The sequence below is a fragment of the Erpetoichthys calabaricus genome, chromosome 13, assembly GCF_900747795.2.
Source record: "Erpetoichthys calabaricus chromosome 13, fErpCal1.3, whole genome shotgun sequence".
Taxonomy (NCBI): Eukaryota; Metazoa; Chordata; class Cladistia; order Polypteriformes; family Polypteridae; genus Erpetoichthys; species Erpetoichthys calabaricus.
In genome coordinates this window covers 112,681,622-112,699,802 of record NC_041406.2, presented here as the reverse complement: position 1 = coordinate 112,699,802, position 18,181 = coordinate 112,681,622, and the positions used below count along the sequence as shown (strand labels likewise).

Here is an 18,181-nt window from a genome sequence, read left to right as displayed (position 1 = left end):
GTATTCGATACAGTTAATCCCTTACAGAATTTCAGTCTGTTCATAAATGATCGCATGTTAGTTTTAGTTCTGATTGAGCCCAAGATACAGTATGTACACAGCAATTATTACAGCAGCACACACTAAGCCAAATTCCAGGCTGTATGAGTCTGATGTCTGTTATGATGAGCTGCCACATTTCCTTCCAAGTAAGGTCAGAAATAATACATAAATAAAAACTAATCTAAAAAGGCAAAACTATAATAAACCTTGGTTAAGTTATGCAACATAACCCGTGTCTAAAACATCTTTCACATGTGACAGTGCTCACTCTAAAGTTTGAAAATACAAATGACCTATCTCATTAATGTTAAATGTTCTCATTTTCATGCATAAGACCTGCCGGAAATGGTCTTATTGATCTAGTTTGAACATTATTGTTCTGACACTGGAGAGCTATTTAGCACAGAGGACAAGTTCAAGATGGCAGAGGCTCACATAAGTAAAGCTCATTTTGAAATGTACAGTTACAGATCAGCCTTTTAATTTGTTGGTTTATCATCAATAATTAAATGACATTTAATTTGTGACTTTTGCTGCCTGTTGCTGAAAACCGAGGACAAAGCTGTAGCAGTTCTACTTAAATGGACGGTGAATCCCAGCAACCCTGAGAGTACTGCGTCATTGAGCAGTTTTGGTAGTTGCTGTGAGGGCTGTTAGATGAAACATTAGGTTGTTAATTTTTAAAGCGTTTCACAAGAAGCTGTCACAGTTGCACTTAGTGGTGTCTTTTTGTTTCATCAGTTCACTTGTGTGATTTTTGTCTGGTTTGGAAAATCTTTTTGCGTGGCAACACTCCTGGCTTGTACAAATCTTCGCATTCATAGGTAAAATCTAAAGATCTACTTTGATACCAAACTTTCACAGGGCTCTTCTTAGGGGATTTCATTTCATAACTATACCACCATTATCAGCATCCATGAAACTGGGCTGTGCCGTGTGTGTTTATCTTTTTGTGCTTAGTGCTTTCTGCTTAGCATTTTATTTCTTTTATATCTGAAACTAGTCATTTAGCCCGTTACAATAACGGGCGCTAGAACAGTAGTGCATAAACATTAGTAGGCACAGTCTATATTAAATGGCAAGGGACTTTGACCTCATTCTTTTTGTTGGTCTTATTTTTCTTTCTTTCAGCCTTTCTTTTGTTGATGTTTACTTGCTGAGCTGACCGTTCTTCGTGGGCTGCCGCCGTGTATTGTGTGTCTTTAATTTTCTGTGACAGTAATACTGTCTTGTACGGCTCTATTCAATAAGGGCGCGCACAAAAACGCGAGCTTCAAAAGTGCGACCTCAATTGAGTGCGGCGAATAAAGGCGTTCGTAGATAATTTAGTTCAAATGGCTCTGGAATATGTGAAGAGCAACAAAGGTGCAGATCTTTATTTACGCGCGCCTTTATTCGCTGCGCCCAATTGAGGTCGCCCTTTTGAGGCTCGCCTTTTTGTGCATGCCCTTATTGAAGGATACCGTCTTGTACGTCTGCTGGCTTGTACGTCCATAATATACCTTTAATTTTCTCTGGCGGTAATACAGGCGTGCGCGTCGGTAATATGTCTTTAATCTCCTCTGACAGTAATATTGGCTTGTATGTGGCTGTAATATGCATCACTGTATTGTGTACATTTAATTTTCTCTCGCAGTAATACTGGTTTGTATTTCCGTAAAACGCCTCTAACTTTCTCTGACAGTAATATCGCGAGTCGCACCGTGCCCCGCGCATGCGCACTTCATCAGAAGACACCCACACACTGACACCTGGACGCACATAGGGATTTTATATATATAGATATTAATCATTTTTGCCATTTTCTACATTAAATATACTATACACAAGTATAATTTAAATTTTGTAAAAAGTTACAGTTCACTAAAGATCTACTGAATGACACTCTTTGTCTGGGGTCACCACTTATCTCTGTCTCAGTAGCCAGCCTCACACATATGATTTCCTTGCGCACTGATCATTCTGTCTTGTGTTTCTCATACTAATTACAAGGGGTAACCGTATTGTGAGGGATAACTGTGCAGCTGTACAATGTTCAGTTGCCTGTGAGGGTTTAATTTTTGCCTTTCAATAGAGAGAATGTAACAACTTTTAAGAATGCATTTTCTTGTTCAGGTGGAGGCGTGTGCTTGCTGCCGCTTCAGAACAAGTAAAAAGATGAAAAGAATTAATAAACATTAATATAGTAAAGATCAAGCATAAACTGGTTTTATATTTTAATGAAAATAAAAACTTAAAGATCTTGTCTTATATACCTGGAACACCTTTTTACAGCCATGACAGGAAGCTCTTATCTTACCAACAGTTTACTGTTCATCAGCTAGTGTCTGACAAAGACCTCCTTGCTGACTGGAATTGTTGCAGATAATGCGATATGACTATTGTATTGTCCCCTTATGCTATGACTACCTTTTTGCAATTTCAGCTTTTTAAACTGTTTTATATAGTGAACAGTTAGTAAAATAGTTTCACATTTCACTAGTCATCTTGCTCTTGTTTATTTCAAATGACTGTCAGATGCTTTTTCTATGTACAAGCCCCATAAATACTAGAATTTCCCAATCTTCAATGTTAAGTAGAAAGATCACCCTTTTTTGTCAATTTTAAGCAGGTTTGGCAGATAACTGTTAAATACATTGTGCATAAGGATACATTTTCTACCTCTGATTTCATAGTCTCTCCCATTTTGTTTCTTCTTTTTTAATACTTGGCTGCAGTGTATTTTCCCAGATGTGTTTTGCACTCATGTCCATGACGTAATATCTTAATACTTTTATATTAATACTTTATTAAGTGGTACAGTGGAGGCCTCTGTCCCTATTCACAGGATAAGATGACAAAGTGTGTGGATAGAAAAAATGTGGTCTTCCTTTAATCGGGTTTGGTGGCAACTTAAGTATACATAGGTAAAGAGGATTATGCCACCATTTGAGGTTAATATAGTTTTTTGAGCAAACTAACATACTAATAATTTAACTGCTGGTAACTTGCAAATTATGGGTTGCTATTTTATGTATGTTTGCATGTTTCTTTGTTATTATGCCTTTTACTTCTCCCTAGTCTTCGCGCACTCCTGATCGGAAAGAAAGGAAAGCAGCTGCTAGTGGAAAGAAGAGAAGGAGATCTCCTACTCCCCCACCAACCCCAGTAGAATCCCGGAAAAAGGGAAACAAGAAAGGGTATGGCAATGCATCTTACCATATCAGTAGAAATAATGGATTTGAGTTTTTTAAAAATAAAATTCAACAACCTAAGAGTGTCCGTGATCTGTTAGTACAGGGACTAATTTTCAGAGTAGCATAGTGGAAATTGTGCATTTATTGTTGAAACTGCTTAATGGTTTAACTTCATAATAAAGGGCAGATGCTGCTGTTATTTCAAGACCAATATAAAATTGTAACAAGACTTCAGCTATTTCCAATTTTATCCTACTGTGTTCTGATCTGTCCATGCTTTGAAAGCATGCCAATATGACCTGTCAGGCATAATTTGAAATAGCAAGATGGAACTCTTTCTAAAAAATGATGCATTATCTAATATGTTAGTAGCCAAGCAGCATTTCACAGACATTTATTGGAGCTTTTAAAACCTCTCTGTTCGTTTCTAAAAATGAGTTTTAATATTATATTTGTATTATATTTGAAGTAATTGTTAGGTTTTTGAAGCAAACAGGGTGTTCATTAGTACATCCAAATGAAATGAAAACTGAAATGACACCAGAATTCAGTCTTTAGTTTCAAGTTACTGGTGTTAAGGACTGTCTATATTAGTGGCTAATTCTAGCTATGTCCACATACAAGGTATGTAATTAATTACATATTTCTGATGAGTTACGTGAGATATGTTTAAAAACAAAAATGAATTAAATTGTTTTTGTATGGATGCTGAAATAATGGAGTATTCTTCAGTTGATAAGTTTAATTTCACAAAGGTAGGTTAATAATGGACATAAATGTTAAAATATAGGAAGATATGTGATAAGTGAAAACATCACTGTTTCATAACAGTTGGAAGTTTTAATTATTTTTCCATACCTATGTAGTGCTTCTTTTAAACAAGTATTCTTAACCAGGTATAGTTTCTTGCATGTGCCGATGCATATCTTTCACAAGAAATGTAATCAACCAAAGTAACTTGTACAACAGATTTTAAAAGCGTCTCCAGAAGTAGTTATCTACCAAAAAAAAAGTATGCTGAATAATCTTGGTTGACACTAACTAATGTAATATCAATATATAATTTTTGGAATTTGGTATTGTTAGTTCTATATGCAAGCATTTTTATTATTCAATGAATACAGTTGGTATTTGCATTTAGAAACAAAGTTGTCCATAATGATATCACTCTTTATTAATCAAAACCCCACCCCACAGGCCTAAAAATTACATTTATGATGCAACTATAAATGGAATTCAGGCCCTGAAGTTAATGACTCATTAAGGTGCCCTGTTCCCCAGTGTTTACTCTGCACTGATGATTACTACATGGCTTTAGTCTTGTCTCCCCTTGACTCTCATATCTACTTACTTCTCTTCAGTCAGCCAACTCCCTATGGAAAACGCCGTAGCCAGCGAGAGGAGGAGGAACAGGAAGATTTGACAAAAGATATGGAAGATCCTACCCCAGTGCCCAATATGGAAGAGGTCATTCTCCCTAAGAATGGTGCGTTTTCATCTAGGAACCTGTTTTGAGATAATATTGATGCAGATTCTGTTGGATTTAGAATGAAAGTGAAAATAATCTTTATATACTTAAGAGTAAAGGCAAAACACTATTTATATTCTTATGCCATTCTTTGTTACTCTAACTTGGGAAGCAGCTCAGTTTTTCTTTATTTTGTAGCATTTTTTTTTTACTTAAAACGTTTATTACCGATTTCTGATTAACAATGAACACTGTGAAGTTGCAAGTAACATTAATTGACTTGAGTGAATTGGACTCTGTCTCCAGTCATCCCTTACGTGAGGCACATTGACAACAAGAAGACAAAGGCAGTTTTACAGGAATGTATTCATCTTCAGTTTATAAGTGTCATTTCATAAAGGTAGTATTAAAGTTGGGGATGAGAGAGCCATTAGGCAAATGAAAGCATCAGGGGTTATTGACATTTTGAAGTTTGAATTAGTTTTACTTGTCAATTAAATATTACTGTTTCATTTCATAAAGCAGCTAATATTTTCTCCATGTACTGATGCAAAAATAAGAAAAAACTCAAAGCAGGGAAAAGGAACCTGATTTTGAAGAATTTATTGTTGCAGTGTAGCTTTAGTGAGTTTATGCAAATGAACATATTCTAATAATCGTGGCACTCGTATAGTAATGTTTGAATTTTTTTGTTTTATTTTGAATTTAAGTAGGATATTTTCAGTTACTGAACAAAAACTATTAGTAAGATATAGTAAGATAAAAAGATGTCCATGATGATATCGTTCTTTGTAAACCCTATATTGAAATCTCCCACCAACCAATGAAATCCTGCCATTTGCTGTTACTCTAGGAAGAAAGTCCCAAATGACAAATGAAATTCAAGCTCTGGACAGTTGGAATTGTTAACAAATTTAACATGAAAATGCGATCTGCATGTTGTGATAACTCGCACATTGTAAATTAGCTTACATTTCATTAATTTTTGAACCAAAAGCACCATTATTATGAGATACACCCATTTCAAAAGAAGACAAGCTTTGCACCCTAGCTCAACACTTGTCTCCTTCTGCAATGAACTTTGACCCCTGGGGCATTCTTTCCTCCTGAAAGACAAAATCACAGTAAAAAGTTTTGTGCCACATGGTTGGTTTTGTTTCGACTTTCTTCTGTATTTATGTGAGGACTCACACAATTGAACAGAAAACATATAATTACCTTGAGAAATGTAGTACCAGGAATATGTGAAAAAACTTTTTCCAGATCCCTTTTGTTGTCATAAGCATATACTGAAAATACAGAACATTAGCACAATCTGGATGAGAGCAGGTCATTCAACCCAATAAAGGTTTCTAGTCCTATCTAAATTCTTCTATATAAAAAAAAAAAAGTCTTGTTTTAAAACTCCCTATTTGGTAGCTTATTCCAAGTGTGTGGTTTTCTGTAAGGAAAAACTTCCTAATGTTTGTGTGAAATTTTAAAATGAGTTCATCAAGAACACAGGGACACAGTTGGAAACTTGTTAAGGGTAAATAAGTCTCGATCCACTGTAGTAATCCCCTTCATAATTTTAAACACTTCAATCATGTCTCCTCTTATCTTCCTTTGCTTAAACTGAAAAGGCTCGGCTCTTTTAATCTTTCCTCTTAATTCATCCCCTATAGCCTTGGAATCAGCCTAGTCGTTCTTATCTGGACCTTTTCTACTGGTACTGTGTCATTTTTGTAGCCATGGAATTAAAACTGTAAACAGTCCCCCAGATGAGGCCTCACCAGTGCATTATAAAGCTTGAGCATAACCTCCTTGGACTTGTACTCTACACATCATGCTATATAACCTAATGTTCTGCTAGCCTTCTTAGTAGCTTCTGAATACTGTCTGGAAGTTGATAGTGTAGAGTCCACTAAGGCTCTTAAATCCTTCTCATAAGGTCTACTTTCGATTTTCAGACCTCTCATTGTGTATTCAAACCTAACATTTTTGCTTCCTACGTGTAATATGTTACATTTACTGACATTAAATTTCATCTGTTACAAATCTGCCCAAGCCTGTATGCTTTCCGGGTCCCTCTGTATTGATTCAACGGATTATCGATTATCTGCCAGTCCACCTATCTTGGTATCATCTGCAAACTTAACTAGCTTGTTACTTATATTCCTACATGTTTTTAAAATAGCAGCGGCCCTATCACTTACCCCTGTGGAACCATATAATACTGATAAGGTTCCTAGCACCCTAACCGTCCTTTTACCTTTGGGAGGTTATCCACTTCCTCACTTGTCAATGTCAATTTATTTACAGTATACAGCACATTTAAAACAACATAGGAATGCTGTGGCCAAAGTGCTTTACAATAAAAGAAGAAAAAAACATACAATTAAACATACAATTAATTTGTGAAAACATCAGAAAAATGTGAGTTTAGAGCATCTGCTGTTTCACTCTCTGTATTTTTAATTCCTCCTTACTATCCCTGATGTACTTCACCTCCTCCTTAACTCTTCTTTTACTACTAAAATACTGAAATAATCTGTTTGGGTCATCTTTCGCCTTATCTATGTTCCTCTCTTAACTGTCTTTTAGGCTCTCTAATATCCTTCTTAATGGTTGCCCTCATGTTCTTGTATACCCTGCAGTTCACACTGGAGTTATTAGTCTTATATGCCTTATACAGCTGGTTTTTTTTTTTTTACTTTGCAGCTTCTTTTTTAACTCTTTATTAACCCACTGTGGAGTTTTTTCAAATTTAGGTATGTATAGTACCTGTCCTGTATTACATGTAAAACATTTTTAAAACTGTTCCACAGCTCCTCGACTCGCTTCACACTTAAAAACGTATCCTAGTCTATCCCCTTTAGAATTTGCTGCATCTGCTCAAAATTTGCCTTACCAAAGATAAACTTAACAGTTTTTGTTTTAGCATCCACACTCCTCCAAAACACGGAATTGTATTATATTACGGTCATTTGACCCTAGTGATTCAGTCACCTCTACACCCTCAGTTCTGTCCCGATTATTACAAAATACTAAATCTAGACAGCTGTGTTTGTGCTTTAACATAACTGTGTTAAAAATCAGTCACAGATAAATTCTAAAAACCCCTGCTCTTGTGCTCTGCTGTTTGCAAGGTTATCCCAGTTAGCTAAAGATCTCCTTGACTATAATATCCCCCTGTAATCTTGCCATTTTAATATTACTGAAAAGATGTGTTTTAAAATGACTATCTGCACTTCGCATTCTGTAGCACACAACTAAAGTAATACCTCTTTCCCTAATGCTTTCTAGGCAAAGCCACATGTCCTCACTATGATGGGGCTAATCCTCCAACTGAATAGGACTTGCATTTAAATTCTTTTTGACATAAACAGCAACCCTCCTTTTCTGTTCTGTCTATGATTCCTAAAAAATGTGTACCCCTCTCTGTTATACTTATTCCTATCTTTTTTTTTTTTAGCCAGGTTTTCTTTATTGCTGTAATATTGTAATTATGTTCTTCCATATATAATTCCAACTCGCTCATTTTTTTTATTGTAGCAAGCTATTGATGTGTTCTTATATTTAAACATTCCTGCTTCAAATTTTTAGGCTTTTATTTCCCATTGGTGCCTCATGTCCCATAAGACTGTCTTATAAAATGCAATATTTTTTTTAATTAGCACCAAACACTTATTAACTTTAGACTGCAATTTTGCATATTTTGCAAAAATGCATATATATTGTTTGTATATAACTTTGACCTGAATAATACCAAACTTATCCTTTAATTGCTTTCACACATGATTTTCTGATTTTCCCTATTCTCTTCACATTCGGCTAAAATAGCCATTGCACAGCCTACTGTAGATGTGCATAAGCCTTTTACTTGATAACTAAGGTCATATTTGTTTCAAAATTCAGACTTCATCCAGCAAAAAAACAGCAGGGGCTTAGCTTTCAAAATATTATACATGTATATCTGTATACTACAGCAGTTGTTCAGTAGAACAGTTATACCTGTCTTGTGGACAAGTTTTAGTTTACCCCTGTTTTTATATTAACGTGTGACCTACAACACTTTGTCAGCTTTGGTAAAAGTGAAGGTTTGGCTTTCTAAGGCATATTAGACTAGCTTCCATAAGTCATAGAATTAACTTGGTCTGACAGTTTCTTGCATGGCACCTGGTACTTGTCGTTGATTCAGTAGCATCTTTTCATATTAAAGTGACTGACAGGTCTCCAATAAGACAGCAAATACTTAGCCTATCACTTTTCTATACAGCCAACACAATATTACTGTGGAGCTAATCAGCTACTTTATGTAGATAAGCCTTCCTCAGGCAGCCATGCTGGCTGTGAATGTAGTTGTAGTCATTGTGACAACAACGTTTTTGTGTCTATAACTATGTATGAAGGATGTTTTATGATAAAGCTGAAATGTTTTTCTTTTGCATATGGCTTTAATAAAAAAATACTTTTATCTTTCTCACCCACTATGTATATTGTTTTCCTGTGAGAAATGGTGTCAGATCAGTTACATCACTTATCTGCTTATAGGTCTTTGTGGAGCTAAAATTCTTAAAAGCAGGAATTTAAAAATTAAATGGGAAATTTAAGTTGAGGCTCTTTCTTAGTCATAAAACTGCTATTTTTTCTGTCTTGGGCAGAGGACAATTAGAAATCAGGTGACCATTTAGTGTAGTGGTTAGCAGTGCTGCTTCACAGATCCTGCATTTGGGGTTGAAATCTTGTGCTGGTCATGGGCTGTGTGGTGTCTGTGCAATCTTAAGTGTGTTCATATATTCCACTCTGGGTGCTCTAGTTATCCTCTGATATCCTCAAACTCATGAAGGTCAGTTTGATACAAGATTCCAGTGCAGATGTGTTCATGAGTGGACCCTGCTGTCTCCTGCTTGTACTCCATGCTGCTGGATAGGTTCTGCCCCAATTCTAAATTACATTAAGCAGATCTGATTATGTACAGTCCCCTCCAAAACTATTTGCACACCTGGGAAAGATGAGTAAAATGGGCTATAAAATCACCTTTTACCTTAATCTCACACTGGAAAAAATGAGAGAAATCCATTGCTTAAATGATGTGAATTTATTTTGAGAAAAATTAATCAAACTTCAAGAAATAATTAATTTTAACAAAACCACATGTTCCACCCTTATTGGCACCCTTGCATTCACTAAAAGGTGAATTTTCTATAAATTATAATTATTATCCCACTTGTTTTCCACTTGCATTTTCATCTTTCCTCACTAGAGAAAAATATGTTCTTTAGCAAATGGTCATATAAATTTGTTATTTTAATAAAAAAAATACTTCTTTAACTAAAACCTTATTTAACAAATAGCTGTTTTTTTTTTTTAAATTCCAACTGTTTCAGGTAGTTTATTTTTTAATGCACAAGTTCTTTCTGATACAGCCAATAGTTTATAACTTTTCAGTTGATAAATTAATCTGTCAATCTTTCTAATACTTTGGCACAATGTAGTAATTGAGACAATGGTGGACTGCAAATATTGAGACACGTGCTGCATGAGAACATAGGTATCTCCCCCTTTCATAGACAGGTAGACAGGGAAAGAGATGGTGAGGGTGTTAAGCAAATAAACTGATGCTTGCGTACCATTTTAATTTTTGCATTGGGGATTATTAGTGCCTTATTTAATGTGTTTAAATGTTAAATTAAAGCATCTCATTTAAAAACATCATACATTTAAAATCTTTTAATTCTAGGAAAATAAATATTTAAGCAGACCTTCATTACCCGTACCATATGTATTGGTATTTGTCTGTTTTCCATATATGTGGGGTGCTGCAATGCTAAATGCTCTATATAATCATTCTTGCTACTTAATAAGTAAAGAACAAAACACAAATCACTGAAGAACTTGCATAGGTTTTTACAGGATGTTTTCCCTGAAACTGTTTATAATGATGAGATATTAATCAAATGCAATAAAATAACATTCAAGATATTGTAACTTAAAGATGCAAGAGTCCTGATATCCAGTCAGAATATTAGAGAAGGCAATGAATGTACAAAAGCAGTTATTTAATTAATCCGAGTCTCCCAGACATCAGTTTGTGGAATAATACTGGAAACAAACCCTCAGATCACAGGTCATCCTATAAATGGAAACATACTGCTGAGTAGTGTGTGTGTGTGTGTTTTTTTTTTTTTTTTTTTGAGGTTAACGTTAGTTTGGTACTTTTATCTGAATGCCCCTCTTGATTACATATCTGCTTTATTTCTTATCTTTCATTAGTGAACCCTAAAAAGGATAGTGAAAATACACCAGTTAAGGGGGGGAACAGTGGCAGATTTAGGTAAGTGAATCTATTTTATGAACTGGATCATATTCCCTCCTTAGGCAGAAATGGTGTATGTTGATGTGTAAGGTTGCATAAAGATATATTTCATATCAAAGATCTGGATAGGGTGCTGTTCCATCACATGGCCTTCTCACACATACACACACCAATCCATTTTGGAATCACCCATCTTCCCAATCAACATGTCTTTAGGAAGGTGGGTTGAAGACCCTCACAGACAGCAGGAAGCAATGCAAACTCCACATGAGCAACATTTGGGTGATGGTTCTGTGAGGTTTTATCTTTATCTGTTATGCCCCCATGCCAGCCAGTTCTAAAATGAACAACTCTTTAAACCATTATAAGACAGAAAAAGAAAATACACTCTCTTAATTAACAGAGTTTATACTTTCTCATCTAAATGTATTCCTTTAAGGATACAAATTAATAACTAAAAACTGTGGGTTTGAGGCTACCTAATGATTTATTTCTCAATTAGAAGTGGAATATCACAAACTAGTTAATCGTTTTGATCTGTAATGGTTCTCTTTTATGTTTCAGATGAACAAGATGATGAGTCTGTGGTTACTGGAGCCAAAGTAAGACTTGTGTGCATTTTAGCATCACATGTGCAAACTTGTAGTGTATTACATACTAAGGTTACTAAGCTGCTTCTTTTGATATTGAGACTGTAACTGGTATTGTTTTTTATATTGCTATTTCTTTGCTGCTAACATACTGTCAGTACTCTATATGAGACATTTTATTCTTCTTAAGCTCTTTTTTAATATAGGGATACACTACCTGCTGAGAATTTAATGAACTATAGACTGTGGCTAAAATGCATTACTAATGAGGGTGTTGAGTGTTAGTATTCAAATCATACTTTGGCTATGTTATAGCTGAAGTATATGTTGCAACTGTTGTGCATTATTTCCTCAGAGTACTAATACAATGTCTGAAGTTAAGTAAGCTGATAGAGCTAATGTACCGCCTTTGCATAGATAAATAGAATATTTTCCTGTTGTGATATTTGGCTTTTTACACGTGTAATGTACTTGGCTTGCACTGTGCTGGAACAGAACTTGATTCTCTACTGGAGCTACTTCATATATTTGTATTACTATTTTAATATTTGTTCCCATATGTTTTTAATTTCTGAATTGTGATAAATGCTCCTGTCGATTTAAATAAAGTGAAGGTTCTTCATTTCTGTTATGCTGTTCTAGTAGCTTATAAAGAGTTATTGTTTTTGGAAAACTTGTGTTGTGGTTACACTATGCAAGTGTCGTAGTCTAGGGTCAACTTTCAACCTCAAGTTCTTCACAGCAACCCTGTGGCAGTGTTAAAAGTATGCTACTGGGTGCTAATAAGCTACTGCTTTATATATTTTGTCCAGCAACAAGATGAGGAAGAACAAGGAAAGGTTGAACTGAATCGGCTGATAGACTCTAGTGAAGATAATGTTACAGAACAGACCCATCACATCATCATTCCCAGTTATGCTGCCTGGTTTGATTATAACTGGTGAGTTGTATGAATTCCACTACACATGATTTATTTCAGGGAATTAACAAGTCACATACTTATCCAACCTTGGCTGACCTTTCATATTTATTAAAATCATTAATGACGGTCTCATGTCCTTTTTTTTTTTTTTTTTTTTTTTTTTTATGCGCGCAGATACATGTCAGACAATTAGGTTTCATGTGATTCTGTTCCTGTTTTGACAGCATACATGAAATTGAAAGACGAGCGTTACCAGAGTTCTTTAATGGAAAGAACAAGTCAAAGACCCCAGAGATGTAAGTATCTGGATTCTAATGCAGTGAGATTTTTATTTATATATATTTTTTTTGAAAACAAAATGTTTTGGTAGTGGCCTCTTAGCATATCATAGCAAAATACCTAAAACTAACCGTATGTTTTAGCTAAAGACATGTGCCTTTTATAAATGTATGTACATACGCACGCACGCGTGTGTGTATAATTATTATTATTATTATATATAGTACTGTGCAAAAGTTTTAGGCAGTGTGAAAAAATGCTGTAAACAAAGAATGCTTTCAGAAATATAAATAATGACTGTTCATTGTTATCAATTTACAAAATGCAAAGTGAGCGAACAAAAGAAAAATCTAAATCAAATGAATATTTGGTGTTACTACCTTTTGCCTTCAAACCAGCATCAATTCTTATAGGTACACTTGCACAAAGTCAGGGATTTTGTAGGATTATAGTCAGGTGTATGATCAACCAGTTATACCAAACAGGTGCTAATGATCATCAGTGTCACATGTAGGTTGAAACGCAGTCATTAACTGAAACAGAAACAGCTGTGTAGGAGGCTTAAAACTGGGTGATGAACAGCCAAACTCTGCTACCAAGGTGAGGTTGTGGAAGACAGTTTCATGTCATGGCAAGACTGAGCACAGCAACAAGACACAAGGTAGTTATACTGCATCAGCAAGGTCTCTCCCAGACAAAGATTTCAAAGCAGACTGGGGTTTCAAGATGTGCTGTTCAAGCTCTTTTGAAGAAGCACAAAGAAACAGGCATCGTTGAGGATCGTAGACACAGTGGTCGGCCAAGGAAACTTAGTGCAGCAGATGAAAGACACATCAAGCTTATTACCCTTCGAAATCGGAAGATGTCCAGCAGTGCCATCAGCTCAGAACTGGCAGAAACCAGTGGTACCCAGGTACACCCATCTACTGTCCGGAGAAGTCTGGCCAGAAGTGGTCTTCATGGAAGAGTTGCAGCCAAAAAAGCCATACCTCTGACGTGGAAACAAGGCCAAGCGACTCAAGTATGCACGAAAACATTAGGAACTGGGCTGCAGAAAAATGGCAGCAGGTGCTCTGGACCGATGAGTCAAAATTTGAAATATTTGGCTGTAGCAGAAGGCAGTTTGTTCATCGAAGGGCTGGAGAATGGTACAATAATGAGTCTGCAGGCAACAGTGAAGCATGGTGGAGGTTCCTTGAACGTTTGGGGCTGCATTTCTGCAAATGGAGTTGGAGATTTGGTCAGGATTAATGGTGTTCTCAATGCTGAGAAATACAGGCAGACACTTATCCATCATGCAATACCATCAGGGAGGCATATGATTGGCCCCAAATTTATTCTGCAGCAGGACAACAACCCCAAACATACAGCCAAAGTCATTAAGAACTATCTTCAGCGTAAAGAAGAACAAGAAGTCCTGGAAGTGATGGTATGGCTCCCATAGAGCCTTGATCTCAACATCATCGAGTGTGTCTGGGATTACATGAAGAGACAGAAGAATGTGAGGAAGCCTACATCCACAGAAGATCTGTGGTTAGTTCTCCAAGATCAAACAACAAACTACCAGCCGAGTTCCTTCAAAAACTGTGTGCAAGTGTATCTAGAAGAATTGATGCTGTATTGAAGGCAAAGGGTGGTCACACCAAATATTGATTTGATTTAGATTTCTCTTTTGTTCATTCACTGCATTTTGTTGATTGATGAAAATAAATGATTAACACTTCCAATTTTGAAAGCATTGTTTGTTTACAGCATTTTTTCACACCCGCCTAAAACTTTTGCACAGTACTATATATAATATTATATATTATAATAACACATTATTATATATATATATATATATATATATATATATATATATATATATATATATATACACATATATACATATATATATATACACATATATACATATATATATATATATATATATATATATACACATATATACATATACATATTATGTGTGTGTGTATATCCTAAACCGCTAAGACAAGAAACAAGGAAACTCTGATAGGAACAGTTCTGGCAAACCCAAATCCGCAGCATAATCAGAAGACAAGTTTCTGAGGGTCAACAGCTTGCATGATAAACTCCTTAAAGAACAACAGGTTCAGGTATAGCTTTATAGCTTGACATCCATGCAGTACCAATTTCCAGTTGTTTATTTGTTTAGTACTTTAATTACAGAGTACTTTGAGACTGGTAGTGGTTCCAGGCCCGGGAAAGCCCATTTTTGTCTACTTTGATGTTTCTTTTCATAATGACCCTTTTAATCAACCAAAGTAATAATGCATTTTATTTATATATCACATTTCCCATGCTGAAAGCGCTACACAAAATTTCTTAATGAACAACAAGGAAAAAGCAGAAAAAATTATCAATACACAACAATGGATACAAAATAATACCACCATAAAGCACTAAATAAAGGTAAATACAGGAAATAAAGCTTTGAATTAAAATAACAGACTTGATACACATGCAAATCATCCAGAGCACCTTGACATAGTGGTAAACTAAATGAAATGCTCAGAATATCACTGTTAAAGTCAGTTAAATGACTTCCTGATCAAATGTGTTTTAATTTTATAAAAATTATTTGAGGCTGATGATTTAATTAATTTATATTAAAAAAAATGTGCAAAATAAAAAAAAATAACTTTAATAAGATATAAACATATAGCACATTCCATTAAGATGATATAAAATCTTTTCAAAATGTGTACTATATAAGACTACACAGTTTAAAATTGCCCTTCATAACATCTTTATGAACAGAAAGAAAAATTATATAAAGAGAAACCAAAGGAAATGTCCATCTCTATTGACTGAATATTGCCCCAGCACAGGTTATCAGTCCAAGTCTTACAATACGGCCTACTGAAGAATGCTTTCACATCTATTACACTACTGATTTTCAGAATCTTCTTTCAACAAAAATTGATGTTGGTGGACAGTTTTTACAGAGATATTCTAATGAAGAAAGATCATTTTGTATGAAACAAAACATCTATTCCATTGCTTTAAGGATTTACAGTATTTCAGCATACAAGAATCAAAAATGTAAAAATAATGCTGTCTGTTGCTTACTTAACTATCATTTTCATGAAGTAAATAAGCATACTTTTATCAGCTTCAATTAACACAGTGTGGGAATGGCCCTCTTGAAAATCTAAAGACACAAGTTTAAAAATAACTTGGGGGTGGGTGTAATTAGTAGGAGGGATAGGCAGCCCTCTTCGTAGTCTAAATATGCAATGTAAGTAATTTCATTGGGGGGGGGGGGGGGGGGAGGGGCAGTTATTGTGTTTATGCACAGTGAGAAATGAAGGCTTTTACAAATTATTTCCATATTCCATTTCTTCTTCAGCAATTAACAAAGGTGCCTTCCTGATATACTTCACCAATGTAAAAATGCTAAATGAAAATTTGCACGGATCAACAAATATCTGTCTCGTTTCTACCAGTATACTGCACAGTACTACTTGGCTGTGAAGCACCTATCATGCAGCCTGTTGACTATTTTAGAGTATTTTGATTTATCTTGCATAGAATTCTGATCAGTTCCTTAAGGCAAGAGAGTGGATTTGTGGTAAATTAAGGTGTTCCCTGAGTGTGTCTTTTATTTTGTCTTAACTCCTGTCTTGGTTTCTTTCAGATACCTGGCCTACCGGAATTTCATGATTGATACCTATCGTCTAAACCCCCAGGAATATCTTACTAGCACTTCCTGCCGACGAAACCTCACTGGAGATGTGTGTGCAGTAATGAGGTAAGGAGGCTGTGCAAGTAGAAGCACCCATGCAATCTCTTTTGACAGTTCAGTTGAGCTTTATTTATTTGTAATTTCAGAGATTGTACCTGTTTTATGTATGTGAAAGAGCCACATATGCAGCTACTCTTAAGAACAAAGCTGATTATTAACATTAAAAAAATTCTTAGAAACTCTGTACAGTTACCAAGCCATAATAATAAATCGAGGATAAAGACATTTTAACGAATTAAAGAAAATATTAAGTAAGGCATTAAACACGGCTATAGAACATTACTGTGTAGCAGCATGCATTGAAAGAAATGAAACACATAATACAGGTTAAATCCCATTATAGCAAATACAGAAGTAACAAAAGCATCATGTTAAACAAATCTCATTTTAACAAAATGTAAATCTCAGTATAACAAACGTTTTGTTGACCAAAAATGGCCACTCAAGATGATAATGCAATGCAGAAAGTACTTATTGCCGCTCCTACACTTTCTGCGCAGAGTCTCGGGAACCCTGCAGTAGGTTGTCTCAAAGAGAGAGACATTCTGTTATGAAATTTCCAGTTTCATGCAGACTTGGTGAGCGCAACACCATACACCTAGCTAAATTCTGAGTCAGTGATCCACTGAGCATCTTCGTGAGTAGTTGTGTTGTGTGCAGATACCACACTGTTTGAGTTTCATTGCGCTTCTCAAACATTTCTTTGAGATGATCAAAAAAAACGAGAAACGGTGTCAATCAGAAAAGTTCATTCCGGAACGAAAAAAAATGACGTGGCGAAAACAATCTGAATCGAGCATTCATCTTTATCTAATGTCTCGTTTTCATTCTGTATCTTCATACCTGTATTTCTATTAAAAAAAAAAAAAAAAAAAGTTGGATCTAATGTCTTGCTTCCATGTTCTTACCTGCATTTCTATTTAAAAAAACTTAATGTCTCGTTTTAGTTCTGTATTTGTACTTGTATTTCTGTTTAAAAAAAAATTACATCCAATGTCTTGTTTTCATATCTGTATTTTTATTTTATAAAAAAAAGTTTCATTTGACGTCTCATCTATAATAATAAAAGGCAAAGTCCTCACTGACTGACTGACTCACTCACTCACTGACTGACTCATCACTAATTCTCCAACTTCCCGTGTAGGTGGAAGGCTGAAATTTGGCAGGCTCATTCCTTACAGCTTACTTACAAAAGTTAGGCAGGTTTCATTTCGAAATTCAAAGCGTAATGGTCATAACTGGAACATATTTTTTGTCCATACACTGTAATGGAGGAGGCGGAGTCACGTATCGCGTCATCATGCCTCCTACGTAATCACGTGAACTAAAAACAAGGAAGAGATTTACAGCACGAGTCACACGCGGGAACGAAGGTAAATGACGTTAATTTTTGACTGTCTTTTAATACTGTGTAAGCATACATATTAACACGTGCAATTAAACGTGTGCATTTACGGGGTGATTTCTCAGGCTTAAAAGCTGACCTTTTATCAAACGCGGGAACAAAGGTAACTGACGTTGTTCACTGTCTTTTAATACTGTGTAACCATACATATTAACACATGTCCAATTAAACGTGTGCATTTACGCGGTGATTTCTCAGGCTTAAAAGCTCGCCTTTTACTAAAAAGGTAAAT

The 18,181-nt window shown here is 35.3% G+C and overlaps 1 protein-coding gene across 1 annotated transcript in view; it reads left to right on the top strand.

Annotated features, from left to right (window-relative positions):
• The window catches only part of smarcc1a (SWI/SNF related, matrix associated, actin dependent regulator of chromatin, subfamily c, member 1a), a 118,717-nt gene that overhangs the window by 50,502 nt on the left and 50,034 nt on the right, over positions 1–18,181 (top strand). Inside the window, 8 exon segments of the mRNA XM_051936171.1 lie at positions 3,103–3,221; positions 4,580–4,704; positions 10,942–10,988; positions 10,990–11,002; positions 11,549–11,586; positions 12,387–12,514; positions 12,721–12,792; positions 16,437–16,550. Of these exon segments, the coding sequence (XP_051792131.1) occupies positions 3,103–3,221; positions 4,580–4,704; positions 10,942–10,988; positions 10,990–11,002; positions 11,549–11,586; positions 12,387–12,514; positions 12,721–12,792; positions 16,437–16,550 (656 nt within the window).